The sequence below is a fragment of the Gavia stellata genome, chromosome 12 (assembly GCF_030936135.1).
Source record: "Gavia stellata isolate bGavSte3 chromosome 12, bGavSte3.hap2, whole genome shotgun sequence".
NCBI classification, from domain to species: Eukaryota; Metazoa; Chordata; class Aves; order Gaviiformes; family Gaviidae; genus Gavia; species Gavia stellata.
In genome coordinates, this window is record NC_082605.1 from 18,783,986 (window position 1) to 18,800,333 (window position 16,348).

General features: G+C 37.5%; 1 protein-coding gene across 1 annotated transcript in view; it reads right to left on the reverse strand.

The window, feature by feature from the left end:
* Positions 1-234: 234 nt before the first annotated feature.
* SUCLG2 (succinate-CoA ligase GDP-forming subunit beta) overlaps positions 235-16,348 on the reverse strand; it is a 131,040-nt gene continuing 114,926 nt past the window's right edge. The window contains exons 10-11 of the mRNA XM_059823490.1: positions 9,737-9,857; positions 235-2,183 (exon numbers count right to left, since the gene is read on the reverse strand). Coding sequence (XP_059679473.1) covers positions 2,068-2,183; positions 9,737-9,857 — 237 coding nt within the window. The 3' untranslated portion in view covers positions 235-2,067. The remainder of the gene's footprint in view (positions 2,184-9,736; positions 9,858-16,348) is intronic.

The window sequence follows — 16,348 nt, forward strand, 5'->3', positions numbered from 1 at the left end:
TTGTATGTACTTTCATTAGCCTACGTATAAGAAAAGATATATATATAGACAAAAAGATTTACATTTTTAGATAAAAACCACATATATGAGAGTATACCAATATTACCCAACCGAAACTAAATTCCTATGCATTTGATTTCACCCATCTGTAACAAAATGCTGAATGGAAGAACACAGAATACTATAGACAAATTAAACAATCTTCTATTGTATAGAAAGGACAAAGTCATTAAATGGGTTAATTTTTACATTTATTTGATGAAACAGCGTACATAGAGTTAATCTTTGCAGAATAATAGTCATGTACACACAAAATGAATGGTTTTGAAACCAGAAGTTAGATACACAGTGTGCGACAACATTGCATAAACAGTTCTTCCACAGAATGCTTCTATTTCCAGTATTAAAATATATAAAACAGAGTGTGACTTTTTTATTTATTGTGGTGAGGTAAACATTTCTTCCTTCAAAGCAGTGTGCTTCTATGCACCTTCATGAGAACTGCTAATGATACCCTTCTCCTTCATTCAGTCAATAAGTACATACCTAGTGGCATATTTATTGCTATTCTAATCGTCATACATTTTTTTCCTTGAGCAATATGTAGAGAAAGGAATGGAAAAGAAAAAACCTACAGTAATTGATGATAGCAACCTATCTACACTATTTGATTCAAGAGCAGAGAACAGTGCAGATAAATTACTTTGAATGTAACAGTTTTAATGGAAATGTCAAGAAAAATTTATTTACATTTTTCTAAGTAGAACACGGTATTGATTAGAGCCGCTCAAAAATCACAATTAAGAATTTATTAGACAAATTTTTACCTCTCTGCCCATTTACAAGACCAGATCATAATATCCACTCATTTGTTCACTGTTCAAATTTATTGATGATTTTCACCATGTAATTCCTGGGCTGAGTGAGATTTGTACCGAGTTCTTTAGTTACACAAGCCATTTGGTATTGTCTTCTGTTCCCTGAATGAATGATTTGTGTAACTAACAGCTTGAATTTTGACTTTTACAAAAGAACATATAATCAAAATAAATCTCTGTCAATATCTGAGTACTGAAACTTACTTTTTTTTCCTTGTACATATTTTTACTGATGCCTGAGAAATGAAATACTTTAGAAAGTTAATTTGTGTTTTATTCCCAATAAATCAGAATTGGTTTTTGGAAGTTAAATCAACTGAAGAATACTCCATGCGCCGGACAGAAAATTGTTTCAGGTTCTCATCTTATTTTAAAACCTCGCAGCAGTGACATACTTATGAAACCGGTTATTTTAAAAAGTTAGCAGCCATTTTATTACTGGCAGATACATCCTTCTAAAGCTCTCTGTATGGCACTGTTACCTAGAAATACTGCACCTGGAAAATAAAATGCATAAAATTTCGCCGGGTTATAGGCACAGTATAAGAATGAAAAGTCCTTTCACTACAACTATTCAATCCCTTTTCCTATTGTGAGGTATACTTTGGCATCTACAAAAGAAAATCATCTTAAGGCAAAATGTGTGATTTCTAAAAAAGAAAATAAACATTATTCATTTGAATAAAAATAGATATTGTAAGCACAATTTTTTACATTATTGTAAAACTCCGTATAAAATATAAACCCATTATTAGTTTGCTGACTCTTTACAATATTAAAAAAATTAATGAAAATATTGTGAAATAGGTGAACTACATGTGTTTGATTAAAGAACAATCCTGTTGACAGAAGTCAATTATTAATTATTGTATCTCATAATAAGTTTATCAGTGACAATTTTGGAAGGAAAGCAGAAAAAGAGCTTTATGAAGTGAAGTATTACTTATTACAATTCTGAATAACAAAATTACCAAAATTAGATGAAGACATACAAACCTTCCAAGAATGTAGATGCAAAATTTCTGAAGCCTAACTTGCAAGCCTATGGCCTGAATTTGCCATGTATCACAAATTAAGTCCACCAACACTGATGACTGCTTAGAAAAACTCCACTAATCCTCTCTGAAATAACAACAGGAACGACATCTTGTGAAACACACACACTTTTAGCGAGAACGTCTTTAAGTTGTTATTTTTTGGCCACACTAGCCACTGCCTTCTTTGCTGCATCCTCAAGGTCATTTGCAGACGTGATGGGGAGACCACTTTCATTCAGAATACGCTGGGCTTCATGAACATTTGTTCCTAAAAAAGAACATTGACTATAATTAGTAATTAATATTAATGAATAAATGAGTATCTTCTATTAAATCTCTATAAAAGTAGCTAATGCTTCAAGCTACATATCAGTTCAGTTTAACAACAGATCAACGAGTGTTTTAGACTGAGCTGAGAAGAAGGAACTCTTTAATTTCAATGACAATTTTGACAGACAATGCAATCCGATAATAGCACTTGCATCCACAAGAGGGGCTTTGTGAAGATTAGAGGGTCAATCCAACATCCACCAGAGTCAGTAGGGACATCCAGCAAGAGCAGCAGATAATGGATCACGTATCCCACCTTTAAGACACTCAGAAGATTTAACGCATTTATTAGCAACCATCAGGTACAGCTAATCAGCAGTCAGTGAATCAACAACAACTAAAATTCACCCACATTAACCGAAAGCTGCAAAATGGGCTATTGAAAGACAAAGATTTGGGTAATCCTGAAAAATCTAACTGGTATTGAGCTGCTCTTGAATATGTTTTTTTGCATTTCTGCTAAAAAGGGGGATCTGTGAAGCATTCAACATGACACCATTCCCTCCTCTGCTGCTGCATTAAATTATCCCACGTTGAAGGAGACTGTACAGCTATACAGTACAAGTGCACCATTTTGTACATAAAGAGCTCAAATTCAGTCAACAGACTACATGCACAGTAAAGGAAAAAAAAATTCAGGAAAGCCTGTTTTTCACATATATAAGAGACAAGTGCATCGCTTTCCCGTTTACTCCAGCTCATTCTTGAAGGAAAACAAAAGACAAACAGAAACTATGAATTCTCCAGAGCTTCCTCCAGCAAAGCCAAGTGACAGTTTTGATCACTGATATGCTCTGCACCCAGAAGAACTTGGAGTCAGATATCCTACTGAGGAAGTGGAATCCACACTTTGGGATCACACCACTGGTCACAGGCACAAGACCCTGAGCTGATCCTCTTTAGGATCAATTCTACCCTTCTTCTCCACATGAAGTTCCTTGTTATTTGCCATGTCAAAATGCTTAATTACTTTGTAAATCCTAGACCTAGCAAAATGAATTTTAATTACATTTGGAGCTATATACTAATTATTCCCTTAATTATTAACCAAGCAAGAAGCATAGTCTTTACTGTGCAACTTCCAGAATGCTCATTTTAAAGGGTGATTTTGGTTTTTCTGGCTGACTTTGTAAAACGTCTGAAATACAGCAGGAAGAAGTAGAGAAATTCAAAAGTCTGTTTCATCAGCTTGCTCAAGTCAGGATTCCCACTCCCGGCACCAAAAGAGACCAAAGATATCTCTGTCGCAGCAGGGCCTAGCACTTCATGATAGGAGAGGCAGGTGTCTGGAAGAGGAATGCGGGACCCCATCTGCTAGCTGTTTAAAAGCACTGGCAGAAGAGGTCATGCTTCCCATCGATACGCAGAGGACACACTGTGGGACTTGTGTAGGAAGGTCAAAGACATCTGAAATCTTTGACAGAAGGGGGATTTGGTTGCATAGTAACATCCAGAACTGTACAGGACTTTTCCTACAGAAAAAAATAATATTGTGCATGAAAGAGAGCATAATATTTGGTTTTTTCCAACCATCCTATATAACATAATGGATATGTGCACATATCCATATGTACATGTACACATATCCATATGTACATACCCATATGTACATATGTACAGAATGGTACAGGGAAGTCAGAAGACATTACGAAGGTTCTCTTCTCTCTTCCTTACATTTGTATAGCGATTCCCATCAAGTTGTGAAGATTTTATCTATTATTTAGATACAAGTGTGATAAACATTTAAAACAGTCAAGGCTGTACTGATCTCTCAACTAGGATTCTACAAGACAAAGTGTTGTAAGGATTAAAAAATGGAAAGAGGGAAAAAATTTCTCTACCCCACAGAGAAAAGTATTATGCTGTTTGTGATAGCCACGTATTTAAAACTAACTTTTGCTCTTTACCAAGTGGCCAATATTAATTTACTAACAGGTCAGAGTGGGAACAATACATTGGATCTGTTCTGCTCTGCATTGATTGCTCTACACACCACTTGTCTAACATGCATTACAAAATCAATACAAAACACAGTCCACTAAGAAGGGAGGGGGGAGTTTCTGCAGACAAATGAAAATATGAAAGCTGAAAAAAAAATCTCACTGCAGTCAAAAGCGTAAGGGTACACTTTACATTTATTAAATAAAATACTGTTTTATAGGCAGGCCATACAACTAAACATATTTTTCAGCAAGCATTTCCTTTGCTGTAATTTTCTTTTTTTTAATGATAGCTTTTTATCCCATTATGATAGAGTATTTTAGATATATACAGAATACGGAAATTATAATGAGATCCTGCTGAAAGCAGAGGTAAGAGTTTTAAAATTAAACGTTCAGAAAACACTGGAAACATTTAAGAACCTACAAAGCGTATCATCTTATTGCAGCAAATGTTAAAATAAACAAATAAATAATCCCACTATTCTAACATTAACCTCCTGCCACTGGATGGTGTCAGAGAACTATAAACAGAATCCCATACACAGGCTGTCAAACTAACCTGCCCTTCACCTACACTGTACCCAACTGAGAAACGGTGAAAATTCACGGGACTGAAGGCTATGGGGCTTTTGTTGTTGCTGGTTTTTTTTTTTTTGTTGTTGTTGTTGTTGTTGTTTTTTTTCAAATTTAGGTTTTTTTAAACTTGACTCTTATTACGGGAATGGTTTTCTGATGAGAAAAAGAAGTTTTTTCTTTCTGACACATATTACTGTCAATGACACTCCATGGAAAAACAGGAAATACGTAATTTAATTAGCAGATACTTTCAGGCTTTTTAATCTAAATATCCTTCTTCTGAAACTTGGGTTCTGAAACAACCTCTCTGTGTACATGCAATCGCTCACATTTACATTTCTATTGCCTTGAAATCTCTGCTTTCACTAGCAGAGAATCTATTCAACTCATTACCCAAAACTCCTAGTACTAAATATTCTATCTAAGCATGTTTCTATAAATTGTAAGATTATACCAGCACACATGGTTATAAATGAGTCAGGAGGACTGCACAGGTTGAATGAAAACAAACAAATAAAACACCACCAACCATACTCCAACAGGATTTTGCTAATGTTCATTTATTCACTTGCACTGCCATAAACCCATTAGGAACAGGCTAAATTGCCACTGTTTAATGCTGATGGCTGGAGAGGATTGAAGGCTGTGCAATGCCATTGCTAGCTTTTCAGGTAAATAAGATGTAAGGGGAGAGACACTTGGTATATCCTTAGAAGACTATAACACAAAAAATAATCTGATCTACCCAAAATATTCTGCTGTGACAAAATATTTCACAATATGCAGTACGTCTGAAAATTATTATTGACGTTGTGACCACGCTACATTATCAGTAGCAATGGTTCAGTTTTGATATGCTACACTGATGAATGTATCAAGAGCCAAGTTTCCCCCCCGGGATCCAGTTTATGTCATTTCTGCTAGCCCACAAGCTGGAAACTCATAGCCTCTTAGGTCTCAAAGACAGAGGTATTGGAGAATAAGGGACAAGGTTTGAAGTTCATCACTAGCTAACCTTCAGTTAAAGAACATTTGATTTGAGGTTTGGCTAGGGATCAGCTTTAAGTCATGATCTTTAGCTAGGGAACCTATGAAGTTTCAGTGGCTCACACATCTTGCAGCTGTTGGCTCTGCAGTCAAGAATAAACCAACTTTCACTGCCTACTTATAAGAGACAATTAAAGCCTTTCTATTCTGTCCACCCCATTTGCCCTTTTCTATCTTAAACTCTTCCCAAAGAATATTTTAATCTTTTCCTCTGCCCCACATTTTACTTTCCCAGTTTACATCCAAACTGGGAAAGACTCAAGCACATTTAAATTCGTGCTGAATGTTTACACCCAAGATGTCTGAAGAGGTTGATATGAATAAAGTTCTAAATGTGACTTTGCAATGCCCCATTCTTCTCTCTTGATAGGCAATTTGGGACAGTAAAAAATCACAGGCATACATACTAAACTGTATTTGTGAGCAAGATATAAAAATTGGAGCAAAATTTCACTTGCGTGTAAAAGATTTCTGAATATATTAAAAAAATCATTAGATCCTGAAGAACACAGAAGGTCACGAAGCACATGGCTGAAAATATAACTGGACATTTTGGATTCAGACATTTGAATAAAAGCCACATTGCTTCTAGCTGCGTTTCAACATATTAAGTAGTTCTAATTCCTCCCAATTCTTCTTGTCCTATGACCAGAGAAGCAGAGAATTCATTTGTTGAAAGACAAGAGAATGCAAAATGTCTAGCATAGGAAAAGGACGTCTAATTCACAATTCTTTTTTATTCTTTCCTCTTTTCATCTAACTCTGAACTACACAAACGAGAAACAAGGTTTGGCTTCCATTCAGCACTCCTAGTTAGTTTTCACGAAACTTAATTGAAGTACATTACAATTTAAAGGGGAAAAAATGCTGCATAAAACCAGCAGAAGTTAGTTTTCTACATCTGTAAAAGATAAAATTTGGAATATGTGGTTTCTCCATTTGTCCATGAGCCTTTTAAACAACAATAATCCTGTGTCTCAGCTGGTGAGTTCTTTACTGATAAGGCAAGTAAATACATGTAATTATAAAGTTACCATTTTCAAAGAGGAGAGTAATCCTTTCTTTATCCACTGGTAAAACAGCCTGTAATTATTATACAACTGAGAACAAAGATTTGTCCACAGAATCCTGCTAAATCAAGACAGATTTGACTGATTAAAACTCTAGTCATCAAGACATTTGTAATACAGTGCATGTGGGCAATGAGTCTTTAAAGTACAGGTCACAAATCTGTTAAGATTTATGGGAATAAATCATGAACCTTCTGTTGGAAAAATGTTCAAAATGGAAACCCAAAAAAGTGCTTGTCTCTTCCTCCTTTTGAAGTGTAAAATGTTATCAGTGATGTTTTAAAAAAGTCTTGGGTAGCCTTATTACTTCCACAGTACTCATTATTAATTCAAAATCCTTGTATGTTTAGATAACCCGGTGTGAGTTCAAAGAAGGACAACGAAGTTGACTAAGGATCCAGAGGGATTGATTGCTGAGGAAAGATTAAAAGAACCAAATGCATATATCTATATATATCTATATATATATATCTCTTGGTTGGGTGATTAAGGAGGCAGAGAAAGCAGAAGTTACAAGCTGAAAGTTTCCAAGTACAACATCTGAAGGCTGTAAACATCATAGTTCTTCATTTAGGATGACTTGATGAGTAACACTAAGAATAAAAGAAAGAATTAAAAAACTTTTGAGATAAATATTATGCAAAAGGGAGAGCTTGCTGTATTATACCGGGACAGAGTTTCCTAAAGAAAATGCGGTATTGCCACCTCTGGAGTCAGCAACTAGTCTAGGAGAAGTATTATTACAAACCTAGTAAAGAGTGAGGAATCATAGGAAGATGATCAACAAAAGATGTTTGCATTAAAATCTGTGTTTGACAGTCTGAAGATTCAGCTTTGGCCTCTGTGGATGAAGCAGCACACGGCTCTCAATGGTTGCAGGCACAGAGGAACAGGCACCATGCAGTCACCTCTGCAGGGCTTTGTGCAAGCCCCAGGCAGAAGCATTCCTGCTCCACACCTTCTCTTCCAGACAAACTCCACAGTGCAGCAGCACCGGGACTCTCCTCATTCTGCCCAGGGACTGCTTGGCCTCTTGCAAACTCCCAGAAGTCACTTTAAAAAAAATTAAATTCACCCTTACTTGTGTACAATCATGGAATAATTGAAAGTACTGGAGAAAGGTCAAGAAAACCCAGTGGCAGACCTAGCAGACTGCAGTTCAAAATGAGCAAGTTGATTTTCTTGTTTCTCTTATACTGGTTTCAAATATTGCAATAAACAACTTGCAACTATCTTGTTCATAAGGAAAACTAATGGCTCTTCCAGTATCCTCACTTAAAAAATAACAGCTACAATAGATGAGGAGTCTTGCAGATCTGACAGATGAACTTTCTCCTAGTTATGACAGACAAGAAAAGTTTTTGCTATGACAAAGCTAAACAACATTGCCTAGCGCTGATAAACAATGAGATTTTATATTATGAAACTTTTCTGCTTCTAACCAACATCCATCAGTCTCTCCTTCATTCATATTAAACTACCTTCTTACTCTCTTAAGGTGTTCAGTGGTGCTGCATCATCCAAAGAACATTTTCACAATTTGTTTCTAAAACCTGTTTTAGAGTATTTAAATTTTCCTGCACTTACCGCAGCAAGTCTACCCATGTTAAACCAAGAATGCACTCTGGAAAGCGTTCGAACCCTGCAGTGAAATGCACAGCAGAACTTTTACAGGACAAAATTGCATGTCACAGGCTGTGGTCTCCCCTGACGTGAACTACGTCTCGTGCAATGTAGCATGAGAATGAGGGATAGGAAACCCTGCTTTCTCATGAAAGGCAAAAGAAGTACCCACCTAAGCAAAGGGCTTCATGGGTAACCTGCATCTTTGTGAGTCCTGGTGACTTTATTTTTTGAAAAGGAAGAAGTCTGGTGTAGTCAGCACCATTTTTTCCTCCCCCCTCTATCGTGGTGTTAAAAACCACCTTATGGTTTTGTATCTCTGGTACATAAAAGGATGCACCTCCTCCTTTCACCACCAATGCTGGGTGACAGGACATCTTACCCCCTTTACACACACCCAAACATGAATATTCATGTTTTTGAGGAACAGGCCTTAAAAAAAACAAACAGAAAACCCTCTATTTTCCAAACCTACTTAGCAAAGAAAGAAATGGTTTAAGCTTACCAGAGTTGTGTGCTGATTTCAATCAAAGCACTTTTTCATTCAATGGCAGAAGACGACTCTCCCTCCCTCCTTCAGAGTACTTCTCAGAAATTAGAGACAGAACTCCATATCCACTGCCAGTACATTAAAGCCAGTAACTGCCAAAAAGCGCTCTTCCTTACCTATTACTTTTTTGTTTCCAATTTAACAATGCTGGATGTACTAAAAAAAATATTCCTTACTGCTACCAAATCTTCTGTTTTTTAATGGATCTTAGCTGGACTGGATATTTGGGCAGAAGACCATGTTAGAGTAATCTCTCTCTCACAAATACTGTTTCTAACATCTTTCTTTTAATTATGATATTGGAGTTAATTTAAGAAAACTGTATGTTGCTACAGGTATAGCAATAATAGAATTGCATTCAGTAAAAATCATTTGAAAAAGAAATACCTTCCAGTAAGCAGAAACTTGCATCAAAATAATTTCTATTTGCAATGCAAATGCTACAAGCAAAACCATAATGCTTTCACTGCAAAATTTCATTGCTTCAAGTACCACCAGGGACCAGGAATACAGAAATACATAAGGAAAGAGTTTATTGACTTCAGGTCATGCTATGCATGAAGAATTGGACATATTCTTATTGTGTGGGACTAATCTGTTTAGAGCTTAGAGATCGAAGAAAGCCGAAGTGGATTACTGTGCACCTGAGGGACAATTTTTGTCTGAAACCATTAGCACTCACCTTCCAGTCTGACCACCAGAGGTACTTTCAGCTCAAGCTCTCGGCAGGCTTTGGTAATACCATTGGCTATAATGGCACAGTTCACAATCCCACCAAAAATGTTTACAAGTATTGCTTCAACCTGTAGGAAAGAAACAGAGTAGAAAATAGGTTGGGTTTTTGTTTGTGTTTTGGTTTGGGTTTGTTTTTTAAATAAACCCAGGTAAAAGATCCAAACCAGGGTACAAATTCCCCTTTGTCAGGCAGGTTCCCATTTATGGAAGGTACAAGCTTCACCTCCGTACTCAGAGAACTCGATCTGAGTCTATTTTTTCTGTAGTATGTACAAGTGATTAATTGCCTTGGTCTAAACTGGCATGGTAATTAATGTCATAAACACATTATTACTCAGAAAAAGGAAATTTCTACTAATAAGTGTAAATAAAAAGAGATTAAACAATCTGTATTTCGGATTTTTTTATTGTATTGAATAATCATCAGAGGTTGGAGCTCAGAAAACAGTGTATGAATGTGTGGATGCACATGCAATGAAATATTCATGTGGACACTTCACAAGACAATCTGGATACACACTTTATCATAAGCAGTACAGAGGAAAAGGTAATATACTTGCCCTGACTTGATAAAGAGGAGTAAAAATTCCTTCTAATTAACAAGGAGAGGCATGTAATGAAGAACATTCATTACAACAGATTAATTGATAACCTCAAAAAACTGCTATTCATCAGTTTCTGGAAACTGAAATTCCTGCACCCAGTTCACAATTAAATTACCTTTCACAACATACGAGACATTAATACACACAAGATTTTAATACGTTTTCTTTCCACTTGGTCAGGTAGTATTGAACTTGGGTTCAATATTGAATATATCAGGCTTCCCACCATGGCTTATTAAGTCAAGGGGACACCATACAGATGCAGCTATGCTGTTTCTCATTCCACAGCGGGGCTAATCCACCACATTCGGGGTACTCTACAATAAGCTTCACTGGGTGTCACAAACAAGCTTTGCCAGAATCATGTTGACTCAAAAGAAGACGAAATAAAGAGGGGATTAGATTTGAAGGAATGAAATATCACTGGATTTCACTTGTGCATGATGTCAACCGCAATTATGCTTAACTCATTGCACAAGATGAACAGATTCACTTTGCCCACCTCCAGGTAGCCAGACTCATACCAGCACCAAGAAAATGCCCTGCAGTCACGCACGTTTATAGCTCTGCACAATCAGGTTTAATATTTCTGTGCAGACAAAACGTGACAACTAACTCCTGTGATGTGCAGTCACACACACAGATTGAAAGCTCACCACTGTTAGTAATACTGCCATCCACAACACAGCAATAAGAAGAAAAAAATCTCAACAAATACTTTGCTTCCAACGTGCAATCAGCTCACCAATATCCTTCAGCAGTACCCTAGACTGCAAAAGCATCCCTTACTGTAAACATATGCTGTGTCTACACTGCACTATAGAACTCCAATGCTAGCAGAACAGTCATAAAATGAAGATGGCAACAGGACTACCTTGTTGACATCTCTCTCATCACCTGCTGCTGCTCCCAGCTCCAAGACTTCTCATGATGCTGCCCAAAAGGTGCCAGAACAGTTCAATCTGACCATGAGGGATACAGCACCATTGTCTCCTCTCAAGCTTATTAGACACCAACTCTTTCATCTAGTTTTCCAGTGCTGATGTGCTAGGATGCTGCCTGCCCCAGCTACTTTCCTCCTCTTACTATTTGCAGTGGAGTCATCCAATTAAGATTTGCTCACTCTTCTGGGCATCCTGATACTATAAACAGAATTCTCGTGTGCATTTTCAAAGCACAAAACATCTCTAATGCTATGTAAGTAGAACTATAATTAATAATAAACTCCCTTAAAAATCCTGATATCCAAATTTCTCCCTCTGGATCTAGGTACACATGACACCAACTGCTCCGGTTCATAGAGCCTGCATAGTAACAGCCTGCATATGGCTCATGACTGGCGTCCTCATCACAGGCAGAGCACACTAGGTATCCAGTTAAATCAAATAACTGATTTTATAACTCTTTCTTAGAGTTTAGACATGGGCCAACACTTTAATGGCATGTTAAATGCATGCATTACCAGTCTAGGGTTTTCTGGATATTAAGCTGGTGATGCCATTGCAATTATTTATTTCACCTTTGCTTCGTTACAAAATCCTTAAGTCTGTAGAACCTACCAACAGCAAAACCTTAGATGGTTAGAAGAAACCTGCCTTGCTCCTACTGCTTGTGCACATGCAAACATTCTTGGTGTTAGGAGGTAAAAACACATAAAGAAAAAAAATCGAGCCCTTCAAACTCTTATCACATTAACCCTTACGGTAGAGAGATATCTATGCAAAGTACTTTGATGTTAAAATATACTATTAATATTCTAAGAGTGGGACAAGCCACAGACACCATTCCGCCCTTTCTAATACATGCTCCTAATTCAGGGACATTACACCAGGCATGCGACGGATCAACTTAACCAAGTGTGTTTACATTATTAGAGATAAGGAGGAGGATTTTATGCTCAGTACAGATATTTTAATTCCTAATGCAGACATTCTCATTTAAGGATCTGCTTTTCAGCTTTCAAGCTGAATTCTAATCAGCTTTTCTAATCCATTGGCAGAAAAAGGAAAAAAAAATGTTGAAGGAAATTAGATGCAGCTTGGATAATTGATGTTTGTATGCTTGGCTTTAATAAAAATACACTGTTAAATTAGAGAGGAGTCTAAAAGGATTCAATCAATAAGAAACTGAATCAGGTAGAGAATTCAATCTTGGGTTTTATTGTAATCTTCCAAATAAGCCAAAAGATCAGCCCAAATGATGCTGAAATTCACTTTAACTCCACCGAAATTTGTGAACATTGTTTATATATGCTTCTGTAGCCTAACTAGAGCTGATCTTGCATTTCCAGCTGAAAGAACTTCAACATTCAGACCCAGTAGACAGATGAAAAGGTTTTCAGTATTTTATGTGCACAGAGAATGCACAATCTCTGTATTATTTAAGTCTATAAGAAAAACAAACCTCCCATCTTATACCAGAACCATTACATATTAACATGCTCAGTATCTAATGCATATGGACTATTAGACATATTAAGGAGAGGGCAAACTGTCTACATACAAGACAGGTTACTTGATAGCATTATTATTCTAACAACCATTTTTACCCAACAGCATACCTTATAAAATTATTTTGCATTTCAGCAACATTATTAAGGAAACTAAAGATAGCAGTATATCCACAGGTTAGGTTCCTTCCATCCACCAAAACAATTGATAGATGTGAAATTACCATCAAATGTACTCGCAACTGATTATGGACTCCTCTAGAGAAATAAGGGAAGCCACAACAGCACGAAGACATCATCATCAATGGTGGTAGCAACCCGCAGTCTGCCAGGTCTAAGCACCAATGCTGGGAAGCAGAAGTGAGAGAAACCAAGCGAGTGCTGCATTATCACTGTCTTCGTGCTAGATATGGTATTGAATCTTTGCAAATACTGGAATACCCATTAATCCCACAGCTCCAAAATACTATATGAACATATACGCAGACATACAGACAGTCTTTTCTCTCTTTATATAAGAAATTAGATGTATTTACGTATAGCTGTATCTATGTAAAATCTATGTCGCTTTATTAATAAAACTAACGGGTTTAGTTTACACGGACTTTTTGTTAAAGTGAGCCTTGACAAAGCCTGCAATTCTGCTTTGAATGTTTGGCACCAAAAAACCCCCACCCCACATATGCGTAATTGTATGCTAACTGAAGTAGTGGTGCTAGGACATTACTGTTAGAATTGTATTGGATCACCCACGTAATCCACAAGGCTGCCAGGTTCCATGCAACTAAGGCTATTTTACGTACAGCAGAAGCAGCTTTAGCATACCTGCCTGCACTCTAAAAAATAGATACAGTGTGTGTGCATTTACTATATTTTCTTCTTTTTTTTTTTTTCTCTAAAATGTTCTTAGCCTTAACAAAATGCACATTGACATCTGATCAACATACACTTAAGGATTAATGCAGGCAGCACCTATAAAGCATTCCACCTTTCCTACAGCCCATTTAGAAATCTATACACAGGATGTCTTGCTGCCTGCAGCCGCTGCATTCCAGTCTGCTGAAAATCCTTCAGAGTCCACACTAACTCCCCAAAGAGAGAGAGGACAAAAACTTGACACTCGCAAGTTGTTATTTTGCTTTCATTTTCCACATTCGTTATTACCACAGAACGATTACAACAGGCTTAGGATAACAACGCGCTGTAGCACTGAACAACGGCAGATACTTCATCCAAGGTAAAGCTCTGAATCTCACATAAAACAGAACTCCAAACACGAATGCAAATTAACTTAGTCTGAGGTTCCATAATCATTTGAAGAGGACCTAAGTGTGGGCAGCCACCAAAGGAGCTGTCTTGCTTTCCACCTCCCTCCCCCTGCTCATAAACACCCCTCTCCAGTGCTCGTATTAGCGTCTGAGCCATGCGGGAGCCAAAGCAGCTCCCAGATCCGACTGACCCTGCAGACACACGAGCACTGGCTCTGAAGTGAGGAAGAACCCCTAACGTGCTGTTAGGACCTGGGATAAGGTGGGAATGTGTAAGCCAATTGTGAAACCACTTCCTTAGCTATTGTCTTTCAGGATCAGAATGAATATTATTTCTGTACAAAAATGTGAGGCTAGAAATACAACTAGAGAACTGTCCAATAAAAATCAAAGCCCAAATCACCAAGACCATGATTGTACAGCACAGATCTCTTCTGACTACTACTGAAAATGTATACTCAACAGAAGTGTGGGGGTTTTTTTAAATAGGTGTTTTAAAATATGTGTTTTAACAAAATATTTCAGGGTGGCTGACATAAAGATAGCTCAAAAACATAATTATTCCAACATTCAGATCCCTTTAATCAAAGTTTCTAACAGTGTATTTTTGATAGGCAGCTCTTTCAAAAAAAACCAAAACAAAAAAACCCACATTATCTCATCTGATGACAGCAGGAAAGACTTGCAACAGTTTTCCAACTATTAGCAGGGTCAGATGCACGCCTTGTGACTTTGTATGCATCTTTTCCCTTATATGCACAGATGCATGAACACTCACTCACGCAGTGAACTATAAGTATTATAAAATCACCAATATAATCTCTGACCTCACTGTAAACTGTTGCTCTGAAGCTCAATCCATTTATTTTAGTTGAAAACAAGCTATTCAGCAACTGTCAGTAAAACCACATCTGCAGCAAATTAAAAGCTACACTAGCAAAGAACTTGCTTACAGTTTGCTTTGATTGAAATCTGAAAAAAACACCCTTTACATTTCAAGCTAACTGAATTCATTTATTGACCACTCCTAACTCTTTCATCAGCTAAAAGTGTACCCAGACAGCATGACGCAGACTAGATTTGCCAAGTTTTCTTCTTCAGGATGCCACAGGTCACATCTACATGGAAGACAGTGAGTTTGCATGGTACAGCTGGAAACATGTTCCTGCCCGGAGGCTTCTAGCATTTTTTGAGGTTAAGACATGTATCATGTCTCCCAGTCCTCCTGGTCAGCGGGGTCTAACTTTGTGTCAGTCTTTTACCAAACAAAATCACTAAGTTGCCAGAAAATAAACAAGGAAAGCAAGCCAGCAGCATACTGCCAGGCGTTTGTTTCTTCTCTCCTTCCTTCAACATAAGCACCAGTGGAAAGACGGTATCTCAAATCGCTCAAACATACCAAAGGAAGCTGAGATTGCAGGATGCTGGGACACAAGCCCTGAAGATGCAGATGTATTCCCAGCTCATGGAGGAGCTGTGACCTACAGCTGGATCCAGATGTCCAGTACTGCAAACACACACAAACCTGACAAGCACCATCACTTAATCCCAATCTGATCTTCAGAGATGCTTAGCACCTCAGCTCCCAGGGAATCCCAGTTAAAAAGAAGGGTATTCACCACTTCTAAAATCAGATATCCACGTTGCAGTTTGGCCTTGCAAAGATTCACTGGCCTTCACAACAGCGACAGGCAAGAGCTTCTTTCTCACAGAGCTGGAAGATTGTGGGAACCTTTACTAACAGCAAAGCATCGAGACCTGCTGCAGTTTAGAGATGTGCAAGGCAAGATACACTTACATGAATACAACTTTGCCAGGATTAGAGAATCCCACAAACGTATATTTAATTAACTACAGGTAAGCAAGGACCATTCTCTCATTCAACTTAACCGTTATACATTGCTTTTATTAAGAAATAAATCTTCAGCATGCCAAGGAGAAAGTGAGTCTCCTTGTTCTCTGTTTTGGAGACACAGACACTGAGGCAGAGAGGCAAGGACATTTTCCGAACTCTTTGGAGATGGTTGAGTTTACCTGGATTACAAGTCAAGTGTTCTTATGTCCCAGACAAAGATCTATTCCCTGTGCTTTTTAGAGGTAGGTAGCAATACTAAGAAAAAACCCAAACCACTGACTAAAATGGGATGGCACAGTTCTTCACTTTGAATCTAATAAGGTGCATTTAATCCTTCCTATTATTCCACTGGTCTTTATTATTCATTCATTCATTCACAGTT